Source organism: Labeo rohita, chromosome 6 (assembly GCF_022985175.1).
Source record: "Labeo rohita strain BAU-BD-2019 chromosome 6, IGBB_LRoh.1.0, whole genome shotgun sequence".
In the NCBI taxonomy this organism is placed as follows: domain Eukaryota; kingdom Metazoa; phylum Chordata; class Actinopteri; order Cypriniformes; family Cyprinidae; genus Labeo; species Labeo rohita.
Genome location: NC_066874.1, coordinates 11387743 through 11402089, shown reverse-complemented (window position 1 = coordinate 11402089; position 14347 = coordinate 11387743). Strand labels below are relative to the sequence as shown.

The 14347-nt window shown below is 36.3% G+C and overlaps 1 protein-coding gene across 1 annotated transcript in view; it reads right to left on the bottom strand.

Moving 5' to 3' along the window:
* stk11ip (serine/threonine kinase 11 interacting protein) overlaps positions 1–12893 on the bottom strand; it is a 39332-nt gene extending 26439 nt beyond the window's left edge. Inside the window, exons 1-14 of the mRNA XM_051112862.1 lie at positions 12749–12893; positions 12238–12305; positions 11718–11920; positions 11332–11406; positions 11137–11232; positions 10948–11055; positions 10785–10856; positions 8082–8211; positions 7812–7915; positions 7453–7542; positions 7085–7126; positions 5280–5450; positions 4392–4473; positions 3504–3950 (exon numbers count right to left, since the gene is read on the bottom strand). Of these exons, the coding sequence (XP_050968819.1) occupies positions 3504–3950; positions 4392–4473; positions 5280–5450; positions 7085–7126; positions 7453–7542; positions 7812–7915; positions 8082–8211; positions 10785–10856; positions 10948–11055; positions 11137–11232; positions 11332–11406; positions 11718–11920; positions 12238–12304 (1687 nt within the window). The 5' untranslated portion in view covers position 12305; positions 12749–12893. The remainder of the gene's footprint in view (positions 1–3503; positions 3951–4391; positions 4474–5279; positions 5451–7084; positions 7127–7452; positions 7543–7811; positions 7916–8081; positions 8212–10784; positions 10857–10947; positions 11056–11136; positions 11233–11331; positions 11407–11717; positions 11921–12237; positions 12306–12748) is intronic.
* Between the last annotated feature and the right edge of the window lie 1454 nt (positions 12894–14347).

The following is a 14347-nucleotide window of genomic DNA, read 5'->3' as shown; positions in this document are numbered from 1 at the left end:
CATGAATGAATTCTGGATACAAACTAGACAGGTTATAGAATTTTTCATTTAGAAAAAGTATAGAAAGTAATTTTTGCCATTATAAATACATAAACCTATATTTGCAGAAAATATAGAGATCCAAATGTTTGGTCCACCACATTTTTGCCCCACTGACGGTTTTACTGTGTGTGGTAGGCCTGTGTGTGGTAATTGAAGAAGCCAGTACTTTTCAAAAGTGTACATAAACCTATATTTGCAGAAAATTTGACAAAATGTCCACCACAAAAATGATTTGAAGCTACTTTAAAAGTGTAGCTTGCAAATTTGACAAAATGTACAAAAATGTAGCCAACTACATGTACATAATGCAGCCAAGTTACTTATGAGGAAAATATGCCTGAATACACTACTGTTTAAATTTTTTTTTGGAAAAGTACGATTTTTTCTTTTAATTAAATCTTTTATTCAGCATGGACGCATTAAACGTTTCAAAAGATATCCATTTCAAATAAACGCTGTTCTTTTAAACTTCTATTCTTGAAAAAGAATTATAAAAGTAATGGCTGTTGTAAATTCAGCTTTCCAAAAGTAATAAAATATATTGTCAAACTATTACAATAGAAAACAGTTATTTTAAATGTAAATAATATTTTATAATATTACTGTTTTACTGTGTTTTTGATCAAATAAATACAGCCTTGGTGAGCATAAAAGACTTCTTTCAAAACCATTAAATATCTTACCAACCCAAACACTTCCAAAGAGTAGTGTACATAAAACTAAAAATAAATAAATAAATAAATAAATAAATAAATAAATAAAACTATACAATTATATAATGTAACTACAAAAGCTACACTAACATGAAAATTGCTGAAATAAATTACTGAAAGGTGATAGTGGATGGTTTTATCATAATTTAAATCAGGGCTCTGAACCAGTTCAAGGAATGAAAACGAAAACGAAAACCGGAAACCGGAAACAAACCAAATTTTGATAGGAACAGAACCAGAAAATGGAAACAAAATCAAATTTTATAGCTGCAAACAGAATCGAAAATTGGCCATTAACCCAGGGTTGCCAGGTTTTCACAACAAAACCTGCCCAATTACTACTCAAAACTAGCCCAATCACATTTCAAAGGGGGGTAACCCCCTTACAAATCGCGCTCCGGGGGATAAAATACAAGTTTTTGGCGGAGTTCCCCTGGTATAAAATATGACGGTATTGGGGTCGCTTCAACCTGCGGACATCAAAAACAACCCACAGCAACAGTGTTAAAGTAGCCCAAACACTTGCCAACACTGCATTAACCGGATAATAACCTTATTTTATCGTTCCATTTAATATTTGAAATTTGCTGTCAACAAATCACAAATTCAAGTAGTACGGCCTATGCAAATATGAGCTGACGCATCCAACGAGTGAAATACCCGCGCGTTAGAATTTATCCCAGGAACAGTGTTGGCAACACTGTTGTCGCGGGTTGTTTTTCAAATGCGTGGGTTGAAGTGACCCCAGTAACGTGATATTTATCCCCTTGGAACGCACATTTTACCAGGGGAACCCCGCCAAAAACGTGTATTTTACCCCATGGAACGCGATTTTTAACGGGGATCCCCCTCGAACACAACTAGTTTTGAGTCTCAGTTGGCTGGATTTTGTGGTGAAAACCTGGCAACCCTGCCCAAGATAGTGTAAAATGGATTTAACAGATCACACACACCTGCTGTTCTTCTGTGAATGGAGAAAACAGAATAAAACTTAGGGCTTACATAAAAAGGAATATACAGGCATATACACAAAATATTTCACTTAGATCACTGACAGATTAACAAAACAAAAGAAAAAATCTGCTGAGTTTTAGTTTATTGTGACGTGAGCCAAAGTTCACAGAAAGGAAAACAAGACGTTAGAAAGTAGGCTAGTTTTGTTTATTTTGCAAAAGCTTGACAGTTTTGAATGTGGGCTTATTAAGTGATGACGCAGTGCAACCATTGAACGCACCAACGAACACTGTTTCCGAGGCCAAACCCCAACTTATTTCACTAGAGAATATCATCTCAGCAGCCGTTTATGAGCACAGTTTATTCATATTAAACATTTAAGCTAAACGTTTTCAAATTTACAGTGTATACTACAGTCTCCGTGCTCACAGCGTCCCAAATACAAATACTTTATTTGTTAATTTATTAATTTTTATTTTTTAAATTTAATTTTATATTTATTTATATTTTAATTGTATGGCTATCTGGAATTTCAGTATGGATTATAATTTTCTGGTAGTATTATATCACATTGTGAGTGTATAATTAGTACCGTTTGTTGTTTTCTCATGTCATCTGATGGACCCAGAAGTCACAGAAGAGGTAACGCTTGACATCAGACTTAACAAGCGAATAACCGAGAAGCGTACAACTGCAGCCTGGAGATCTAATCCAAATGGGGGCGGGAACTCCAAAACGGGGGTGGGAGCTCCAAAATAGGGCGTGGCTTCCTCCCATTGACAGGCAGGCACATGACATGCATGTGCAATTTTTTCCCCCAATCCACTTCAGCGCAAACTCCGCCCCACAGCTGCTTCTAAAGGTTTTATTGGTTGTGTCAATCACAGTGTTCATTTCCTACACTATTCTACAAACAATGCTAACCCCTAAACCTGACCCTAACCTTAACCAGTGAAATTGACTGCACGGTGGGATTGGCGCTGAATGGCATGGCAGATAAACAGTTAATAAGATTATGCGATACTAGATCGCAGGGACGTCCTGTAACTCCCCAACCAGACCTCACCAGACAGTGGGACCTTTTTAATTACACTCAGTGTCACTACACCATCCTACCCTGTTTATTTTAAAATGTAAGTCAATAACAACTGGCTGAAGCCAGAACCAATGGTGAAAGTATTTGTGTGACGAGACCCCGTCCCATTTTGGAGGTTATGCCCACTTTTGGAGTTCCTGTCCCCATTTGGAGATCTCGGGTCTGCAGTTATACATACTTGGATTAGCTGATGTGAAGGATGTTTTACGTCAATGCGAGTGTACAAAGCCCATTATATAATAAATAATATTTTAGTATCCAGACACGTCGCGAATATGGTAAAATGCATAGCCTTAACTTTAGAGGATTTGTTGTGTAGCGAAGGAAACTAATAACTGTGTTCATAATGTTTGTAAACATTTTGCTTCACCGACATTTAGCTTACTTTATTTCTGAACGTAAGGATAAAATGCGATGCGAGTCTAAATCTAGAAAAGGTGATGCTGTATTGGATGTGACTAGAGCACAGCGGGTTAAGACACCAGATAAATAACGTTATTAATCTGTATTTTTTTCTACTCAAACAGAGAAAACAAAAATACAGAGGAACACAGGAACAGAAATGTTAAAATATCAATTCTGCTCAGAGTGAACCTATTAATTTTTTTTTTTTTTTCGTTTTCAAGCCCTGGTTTAAATATCAATACAAAAAGTATAGTTCTAAGTATCAGTGTATCCTTAGGAAATAACAGACAGACCTCCCCTATCGTCGTCTTCTTCCTCTGGTGGTGATTTTGGGTCAGAGTAGGCCTCAGTTGTAGCCTGAGTGTTTCCTAGGCTTGTCTCAAGTGTAGATTCAGTGTTCGGCGGGCTGTGGCCTGTACACTGCAAGGTGGACTCTGTCTCAGGCTGCAAGTCTGTGCTCTCCAGCTCTTCTTTGTCCTCTTCCTCTTTCAGTTCAGAGGACAGCAGCGGAGGGGGGAGCAATTCCAGATTGGTTGGATGTGTGGTAGTTTTAAGCAGGGGAGATGGGGGTGTACAGTGGCCATTGGTGTTCACTTTAATGGTTACACTGTCCACTACTGGGAAAGCTGGGTTGACTGGAGTATCATCAAGATGATGCTGGTAGCGTAGCCAGTCCTCTCCTAACTGCTCTCGAAAACTATCCATCCTCTCAATATCTTCCTTATGGGGGAGGACAATATCTGAAGAGAAACAAATATTTTACATGAGAAGCGTAATACATATGCCTAACAAACACACAAGCTTGTCATTTTAAATGTAAACAAGATCATTGAAAAGACAGTGAACTTTAAAATGCTCAGTGAAAAGTTAAAGGGATAGTTCACCCAAAATCATCTGCTCACCATCATGTAATTTCACACCTTTAAGGCTTTCTTCTGTTTAACACCAAAAAAAAAAAAAATAAATGAAATTTTGAAAAATGTTGGTAACCAAACAGTTTTGGTCACTATTTACATTGATTGTACAGGGGAAGAAACCTAAACAAAACACTGATTTTTTTTCAGAATATCTTCTTTTATGTTTCACAGAAGAAAGTCATACAGTTTGAATTAACATGACAGAGAGTAAATGGCAGAATTTTTCCTTCTGCTTGTTCAGCACTTAAGTCATGTGTTCATCACCTTGTAAAGCAGACTGCACTCTGACCTCATGGTCTGTGTCACTGGGCTCTGAGATACTGGCTCTCCTCACCTTCACCTTGTTCTGAAATGGGCAAGAATTTGCTCTTCATGTCATGCATCAGATCTTACTAAAATTTTGATGGTGACTTTACATCACCCCATAAACAATCATGTTCATTTAAGCCCCGGTCAGACTACACAATTTTTTTTTTTGGTCAGTAACAACAGTCACTGTGTCAGATTATGCGATTTTGACTCATAAAATCTTGTTGTGTCATGAACAAGAAACATGTCATACTACACGATTTTACCGGACCATTAATCGCATACCATCATTAACGACGTGCATGCTGTCATCGATACAGCGGGACTAGGCAGAAGGTGCTATGAGTGTAAACAAACAACAGCTAGCAAACACCTTGTTTTGCCCAGTCTTGTCATCAGAAAAACCCCAAAAAGAAACCTGACAATGGACACAAATTTGGACTGCATGAAGATGACAGTAAGGACTGCCAAAGAAAACGAGGTAAAATAGGTAAAATAGATTTTATTTGACCTTTTTCACTCTGTTGCGGTAGTCCCTTATCATAAATGCAGGAGTATTGTTGCTGTAACTCCACAAACATTTCCTTCATTGTAAAATTCCATGTACTGTAGCAGGTCTCGTTTTTGTTTCGGCATGTTTGAAAGCTTGTACAAAGGTGTTTCTGTGCTCCTATTGGTCAGTGTCACAGATGTGACAAATCTTGTCATGTACGATGGGATTTTTTTTTTTTTTGTCATTTTAAATGACAAAAATCGGGCTAAAATCATTTAGTGTGAACTGGGCTTTAGTTTAACAGTCTACCATAAAAAAAAAATTTGGGCAGATTTTAGACATGTACTTACTTTGTGTTTCCTCTTTCGAACTCGGGTCACTCCTGATATGCTTACAGTCAAACTGTCAGTCATGTCCCCACCTCCACTGGACACTTCCTGCCCTCCTTGGTCAGGTATCATAGAAACTTGTTGAGAAGTGTGGGACATCTGACCAACTAGCTGTCCGGATTTAGGCATGTCCTGTTTATTTTAAACAAATAAAATGATTTAATGTGATTAAAGCCACAGAACATATTTGTGTAATTTTGTTATTTTCTACCAAGAGATATTAACATTCAATTAAATCTTGAAAAATATATTTATTTCTCGTAAATTGGCATTTTGTATTTCTTAACCTGGATGATAGGGTTAAAGGATGAGTTTGGCCAATACCAAAAGAAAACATTACCTCTTACGTGTCACAATGTTAACTCAGGTTACTTGTAATAAAAATTTCTGATTTGCATCCAACATAGCTAAATTTTTTTCGAAAATTAATAGTGTTGGGTTGTTTTTTACATTATGTACAATATTCGTTTTTTCTATTTACTACAGTTAATTACAATAAATTACATAATGAATGAATATCTTACAAGATTGTCAGAATTAGTGACACAGCTATATTAACATATCTTTTTGTGCTAGATTTATGTTTTTTTTCCATGCTTTTTATGTTGGATAGCACATCCCAAATCATGGTCTGTGCTGGCCTGTAAGACATTTGAAAAACAAAAAATTATTTAGCCCCTTAATGTAAAAAAAAAAACAAAAAAAAAAAAAAACAAAAATCATTATACTGTATGAACACTTGGTGTCACTATCACATGCAGTAAATGAAGCATCATTGACCTAAGTGAATGTCATATTCGGCCTGCATCAGTGTTAAGAAAGTGCTGGGGAAAAAGGAAAGGGGGAGGGAAAACAGAAAGAGTCCAAATACATGAGTATGTAAAAGACTTTGCATGCAAAGCACTCACAATTCATTTTTGCTAAGTTGTGTATCATGAGAGTGCTGATGCCATGGACATTAGTTTTTTGCAAGGTGTTGACAGTAAATTTTTCAGAAGAGCTTCTCAATCTGAACACAGCAACCAATTTTGCCACTGAACTCATGAATTTCATGTAAACTGCTTCATTTTAACAGAATGGACCCTGAATTTTGCTAATGACAACAATTCTGAAATATATTTGCAGTTTGAAACAATTAAACCATCCCTGATTGCAGAATTGTACCTCTGTTTTCAAGACTTTGTAGCCTTTGAAGGACATGAAGCTGTTCTAAATCCCTTTCTATGTTATGTGGGAAAAAGTACAGAAAATGTGCAGCTCATCGAACACAATGTTAAAATATTATAAAGCAAATTGACAAACAGGCATTCACATCTGTACACATCCCTTGGTTTCTGAATGAGCTGTTTGAGAGTTAGTATAATAAAACACAGAATTCCTTAAAAATGTTTTCATATCAGTCGGACATAAAAAAAACTCTGATTTTAAACACTGAAATATATTCTATTTATGAATTTATTAAATTACCTGTTACATGATTTATTATTGTGATTCATTGTTAAACATGATTCATTTAATCATTTTTTCCATCACCTGTCATGTGATTAAACTTATTAAACACTAAATGTAATTGTGATTGTTGATTGCCAACAGCCATTTGAAGTTTAAAAACTCCATTTGGTTAGAGGAAGTAAAGCACTTTGTTGCCCACTATTCTACTGTAAATTAAAAGCAGATTTGCCTCCCACAATACAACATGAATCACATGAAAAACAAGGAGGGTGGAATGACCTGAGATGGCACATGAAGTGACATTTGATACCCACCAGCAGATCAGACTGGGACAGAGGGGTGCCATCCAGCTGGAGCTGAAATGCAAGCAGACATTAAAACGTCAGCTTACAACTCCAAAACATCTGCAGAACAGCAAGAAAGATCTACAAACATTTCACTATTACTTTTACGAATGACATCTGAAAAAAAGAGGGAACTGGCACCTCCCTCTGGTTGCTAAAGTAAACACGAATACAATCAGAGATGTATATTTAGATATACTGTAGTTTCTCATTTAAAAATTCATTGTAGAAAAACTGATACTTACATAACACATACTGCATATAGAACTTTAACATGAGGACAGATTCAAATAATGACTTTGAGAATGTCCACTGTTCACAAACAGAGAAAGACTCACCCCTTGGAAAGCAGCACGTGGAGAGAGATGGTGGATAGTTGATGTCCTGTGTGTCTTCTGAAAAAATAAAGGGTTTCCTTCCAAAGTTAACTGAAAACAGATTAGAAAACAGTCAAGGTGGTATACAGGAGAAGACAAAGGAAAATATTCATATTGCGATTGTAAGATCCAGTTGGCTAAGTTAAACACGTGGTGTTCAAATGTGTCATTATAATCCTCATCAAGCCGAAATTTGTAAATGTGGCATCATAAAACGGCTCAGACTAAAATCTGGGATTGAGGATAATCACTTTCCGATAACTGAAAAAAGCAGTTTAAGCTAAGCATTACTTAGGCAATGTGGTTTTACAGTATCTTACTGTATTGAGATTATGAAGAAGGGACAGAGGCGCCAACTGAGAATGCTCCATAAGAAGGTTATAAGCCAGGTCAAGAGACTGAAGTGATGACAACTGCTCCACCCCTGCATTTAGAATAATACATTTAGATTACATTAACCTTTATTTTAGTAAACTAACTGTTTATTTAAACTAATTACAGTTTGTTGAATTTTTCATCACATATATAATGTTTTCAATCAAGAGGTTTAAAAGAGGTTGGAAAACAATCATGGAAAATGGAAAACTTACCATTGATAGTTTCCAGTTCATTGTTTCTAAGGATCAAGGTTGTGAGTTTGGCTTGGGCACTGAGGCCCAGCACTGGTGCTCTCTGGAGGTTATTATATGCTAAATTCAGATGCTCCAGTTCAGTAAGAGGCTTGATGGAAATAGAAAAGATATGAATCAATTCACTCTGTCCTATCATTTAATATACCGCAAATCTATAGGGGGTCCCCTGAACCATGCAACAGGGCCCTGTCCACTAATTGTGACATCATGTATGAGAAATTGTATTAGGTGTGAAGACAGAAGTACAAATAAAAATCACACTATTTTTATTTTGTCCAATTTAGCCATTTTTAAACACTTTCCATCTGCCACCTCATGCGTAATTGTTTCATATTTTGGCTAATTTGATTATACACTGCCCGTCCAAAAAAAAGTCAAACACTGTACTATTTCGTTGGGCCAATCTTTATGCTCCCTAGCAAACTGAAACCTTTTTTTCCCGATTTGTCTTACTGATAAGTGGTTTTCTTAAGGCTACACAGCTGTTTAGTCCCTTGAGTTCCCTTCGCACTGTGCATGTGGAAATGCTCTTACTTACACTATTAAACATAGCCGTGAGTTCTACTGTTGTTTTTTTTTACGATTTGATTTCACCAAACGTTTAAGTGATTGCCTATCACAGTCATTTAAGATCTTTTTCCGACCACATTTCTTTCTCGAAGATGATGGCTCCCCACTATCCTTCCAGTTTTTAATAATGCGCTGGACAGTTCTTAATTTTAGCAGTTTCAGCAATCTCCTTATACGTTTTCTTAGCTTGATGCATGCCAATAATTTGACCCTTCTGAAACAGATTAATATATTTTCCACGACCACAGGGTGGGTCTTCTGACATGGTTGTTTAAGAAATGAGAAGCTACTCACTCCATCAGTTAGGGTTAAATAACTTGTTGCCAGCTGAAACATAATCATCCATGCAGAAATTATCCAATGGGAGGCTCTTACCCATTTGCTTAGTTAAATCCAGGTGGTAACTTTTGACTTTTTATTTTTGGACGAGCAGTGTATGTTCAGTTACCAATAAGCATATAACTTACAGTTGCAATCAAAATTATTCAACCCCCTTGAACTCAAAGACATTTTGCTGCAGAGAACAAAATTTTGTGAAAACAATTCAACAAAGCCATTAGTACATTATTGGAGAAAGTTTATTAATACACATTTGAGTAATTCTGAGAACGTAAGTTGATGAATAATGAAAAAAAAAATAAATAAAATTGGCTCTAAATGTTCATGTTTAAAATTATTCTGAATATTTTATTCTTTAAAATCACCAATAAATGCTGCTTGGAAGTGCTTAGAAGCTTCTGTAATATCTCTACTGCAATCTTGGCCCATTCCTCGCATGAAAAGATCACTAGAAGATCAGATCACTGATAATCTTTGGTTTTCAAATTGCCACTGCTTTCCTTAAATTCAACCAAATATTTTCACTTAGAAATACATCTGGAGACTCAACAGGCCACTCAAGAACATTCTATGACTGATCCCTGAACCAAGCATAAGTAGATTTGGATGTATACTTTGGGATGATTGTCCTGCAGGAAAGTCCACTGATCATAAGCTTCAGTCTTTCCACTAAAGGCATCAGAACTCTTGCCAAAATGGCCTGATACTTCAAAGAATCCATGACATCCTTCATACAGTCATGTTTTCCACTTCCTGCTACAGTAAAACTATGTTTGGTCACATCACTCCACAAAAGATTCTTCCAGAACTCCACAGGTCTATCCAAATGAATTTTAGCATGTTCAAGTCTGCCTTTTTCTTCTTTTGGCTCAAGAGTGGTATTTGGCAATATGTCTCAACATGAAGGCCATGCTTATCTAGTGTGTTCTTATATACTGCATTGAAATGTGTTTCCTCCTTTCGTCGGGTCATCTTGCAAGTCTTTGGCTGTACACTGCAGGTTTTTCTCAGTTGCTCCGATCAAACATTTTATGAGTGCTTGTGCTTTTTTGTTCAACACCTTCAAAGGTTTTCTGGCACAACACATTTTAAACTAAAGAATAAGGCTGCCAGTTGTGTCTCTAGGAACTATTAATAGTTTATTAATAGTAGTTTAATAATAATAAATAATTAATATTTTGGAAATTTCCATATAGCCTTAGACTTTCTAATATAATAAAACTATTTCTTTATAGCTTTTGTGAGAGCTCTGTTGACTTTACCATATTTGCTACTTCAACACATGCTTGGGATAAATGTATGTATGTATAACACCCCAAGCTAATTCTACTTTCTAACAGAGTTTCTGAAGGCTTAATTGTGTTTTAAGACAATTTTGCTCCCTACCATAAAACTAAGTGGCTTAAATAAGCAATGCTGAATAGGGGTTGAATAATTATGACATGGCTGTGTTATTAAAAAATCCTATAACTCAAAAACATTACATTATATATTGACATTATTACTTTCAATATGCCAGAAAACTGTTTTTTATAAAGTCTTGGGTCTTCAGAAAAGCTTGTATTTTTGAAGTACTGCAGTCTCTGGGAGGTTGAATAATTTCGATTGCAACTCTGTTATTAACATATCATTTTTTCACACACATCTACAGATTTTCCCTCAAAATCATTAAGAAATAAATGTGAATGTGAATCTGTCTAGTACTGGTCATTAGCCAAAAATAAAAAATAAAAAAGAGCAAGAGCAACGTACCTTCAAAAATTCAGCACAATCTTGGATCTTGTTGTGGCTCAAGTCAAGCCACTTCAGGACATTTAGCAGACTCTAAAACAATTCAGAACATTGTTACATGCAGATTCCAATTTCTGTTACTCTATTTTACCTATTCCATAAGTTTAAAACAGGAGATACTTACTAGCGACTCATCAAGACAGGAAATGGAATTGTAACTGAAATTAAGGGTATGAAGTTCTAACCAAGGTAAAGCTGAGCTGAGATCTCCTCCACACAGAGAAAGAAGCTCCTATTAAACACACACACAACAATTACTTTCTGTATATAAGTCTATAGTCACTGTGGCCATGTTTGCTGGTGTAAAAATTACCTCTAGAGAGCTAACACCTTTTGAGCAAGTGAAGACTTCCAGCTGAGAATACACTCCTCTAAGACCCTCCAGACAATGAGGAGGAATACGCTTGAGCTAAATAGAAAGATAAACAAATAAACAGCAACATTTCAGACAATATGGCAGAATGAAACAACAAACACAACTGAATTTGGTTAGTTTGTTCTGAAATACCTCTAAGTGTTTGAGGGACTTGAAAGGGAAGATTTTCACAACATACTGTAGTTTCACACCAGGTGGATTAACAAGCTGTGTTGCAAACAGATATGATCAGATTATTGCAACAGCAGCTCAAATTATTGGATAGGCAAATTAAGACGCTTTTAAATTAAAAAACAAAAAAACAAAACAAAAAACAAAAAACATAAATAAGGATTAGTCAAAACACATAGCTGAAGTTAGAAAATCATCTTAATCAAAGATGACATACAGTATAAAAACATACTACTACTAATTATGAATACATTTTTCCTCAGACTCAAGCTATAGCCTACTCCTAATAAGTCTGTAATGTGTCTGTAAACGTAAACACATCAAAGCATCATTAGAACCTCCAGTACCTTGAGTGATACTGTCTTCTGCAGCATGTCAAAGAGGAACTGGACTTCCAGCAGAGAGGCAGTGTCTGCTGGGTGGGACGGCAGAGCCAGAAAACCATGCTGATGTGTTCGTGAGAGAAGGTGCCGCTCAAAGAGTTGTGTCAGGTGCTGTAAACATCCCACTTGCAGAGTGAGAGTACTGGAACCATCCAGTACAGAGTCACCTATACAGACACCAACAAGAACATAAGGCAATGCTTTCATGCTAAGCATCCTCAAACAAATGCAAAAGCGTTCTCAGAATTTTGCAGTTGAAAATATGGAGTACACTGATTTGTCTCTGTGCCTTCAGCAAAAAGAGAATAGCATTCCATTCTAAACTTGCAGTGCAGTTGCACTCAATCCTACTCAATCCAAATCTTGCAAATTTCTGTGGACAGCTTCTTTGTTACATTTTTTGCTGTGTGCATATTTTTCAGGAACAGGGCCTGGTGAAACAGCTGAAATAAACAATAATACAAATTAAATACTGATTCTATACCATTATTTCGCAGTAATGTGGCAAGTCTGTGTACAACCGTTGACTGACCGGCCTGAGTGGATGACATCCTAAAAAGAGTGAAACATATTATATTAACAGAAATATTCCAAGTTATTGCAAACAAAAGGACAATTATTCTCATCTGAATATACATGCTATAAAGACAGGACGTTAAATAAAAAACAGGCTTGTAAAAGTAGATGTAGCTGAAAAGCGGGTGGGATTTCACAAATATTTCTCGCAGTGCTCCTCCACTGTGTACATGCAAACCGAGTGCCATCTCTTCCTATTTCTGTTATGTTTACTGCTATCTGTCAAATAGCAATTTAAATTATTTTTATCCATTACAACACACGATCACAAAAATTCAAGTATCTAGACTAGCTCCTGATATGTCCATTTTCAATCAGAATATTTTCTGACTTTATTTTAACAACACTTGCAATACTTCCTGACGCTCCAACCACAGTGTTGGTCAATGTCTGTTCTCATGAAATGCGCTAAAACATACCTTATGCTTCAAAAAATACGTGACCCGTAGCCCTAAAAAACGTTATACCCGGTTTTAAACCGGTATTGGGAATCATGGCATTAGCTCAGTGTAATTCCCCTTCACATTTGTTGACATCCAGCCGTCATATGATCTTGTTTCTTAAAGGTACGGCGGCCCGAAGAAGCCAAACAAGTGAATATTAAACTAAGCGCGCCCTCCCGCGTCTTTTACATGCACTATAAAACAAACAGAAGGAACTTGTATTTTGAAGAAGAGCTGTTTAATGACCTGAGAATGTTAAATAAACTATCCATTAAGCCTTAAAGTGTGGTTATTTGTTTATTAATAAAAAGAAAAAACAAAACAAAAAAAAACAAAACATTTTTTTCTGGTTAGTTTGCCCCTACTGCTGGATATCACAGTCAAAACTCTTATCTTGTTGACATATATCTTGACATGTCCATTTTTACAGTAGTTTACAGTGCCAACACATCAGAATCTACCTTGCCTTACTAACCTGATTGTGTAACTGCTGTTTTTATGGTAGACATGTAATGTGTGCAAATATGCTTGTTCTCTCTTGTCTTAGGTCCACATTGAGTAAACATCCACTGTGCTTTTCTGGGAAATCAAACACAAAACCTCAGGAAACAATATTCCAAAGTACACACTTTAGTTAGTATTTTAACATATACTTTTTAATATACAGTCACACATATTCAAATATACATATATTTGAATATTTCCATTAAGATAATATATTATTTATATATTTATGATTATATATACATACATACATACATACGTGTATATATATATATATACACACACACATACATACAAATCATCTGCTGCCTGCAGTCTCTAATAAAAAATCACTGATATTCATGACTTGCATCTTAGCAACGTGAAAAGTTTCTCCAGCTAATTTTCACAGTGGGGTATGCCGTATAGAGGTTCCTCAGGGCATTAGTGTAATTTATCTTACTTGTGTACTCAGAAATGTCCTTGATGGAGAACTGCACTTAACCAACTGGAGATACTGTGGCTTATAGCCCTCAAAATCCTACAGAAACCCAGACGCTGTACAAACTTCGGGTACACAGACATGGGTTATAAGCCTGTGGGTCTCCAGCTGGTTCTTTTTTAAAAAATGACACATGAGGTTCTGCATAAACACCCCTGCTTCATCACAACACCCACATGACCTGGCATTTCAAAAGTCCTCTTTCTCCATCAAAATCTCCTAGGCGAAAAGGAAGCCTGCCAACCACAAATACATAAAATGCCATGAAATCAGAGGGCACCCACAAAGAAAAAAAAAATCCTCATTTATATCTCTTCGGCAACCGCTGCAGCTATAGGTCTCACATGGAGCAGCTATTCCTGTACCCTTAAATAAACAACGATTAGTCTCAGAGGGGAACAGAGTGTGGGCTTTGCTCTGGACGGGTTAATGGTTGTTTGGTTGGTAAGCATGATACCTCAACTCCTGGCCCCTGTAATCAATAGGCAACTGAGAGATTACAACAACATTCAGCTTGTAGGCTAGTCCTATAAGTATATGAAGGCACAGCACTGACATTTAATTTTAATATACAAAAAGACTGTAGCCAT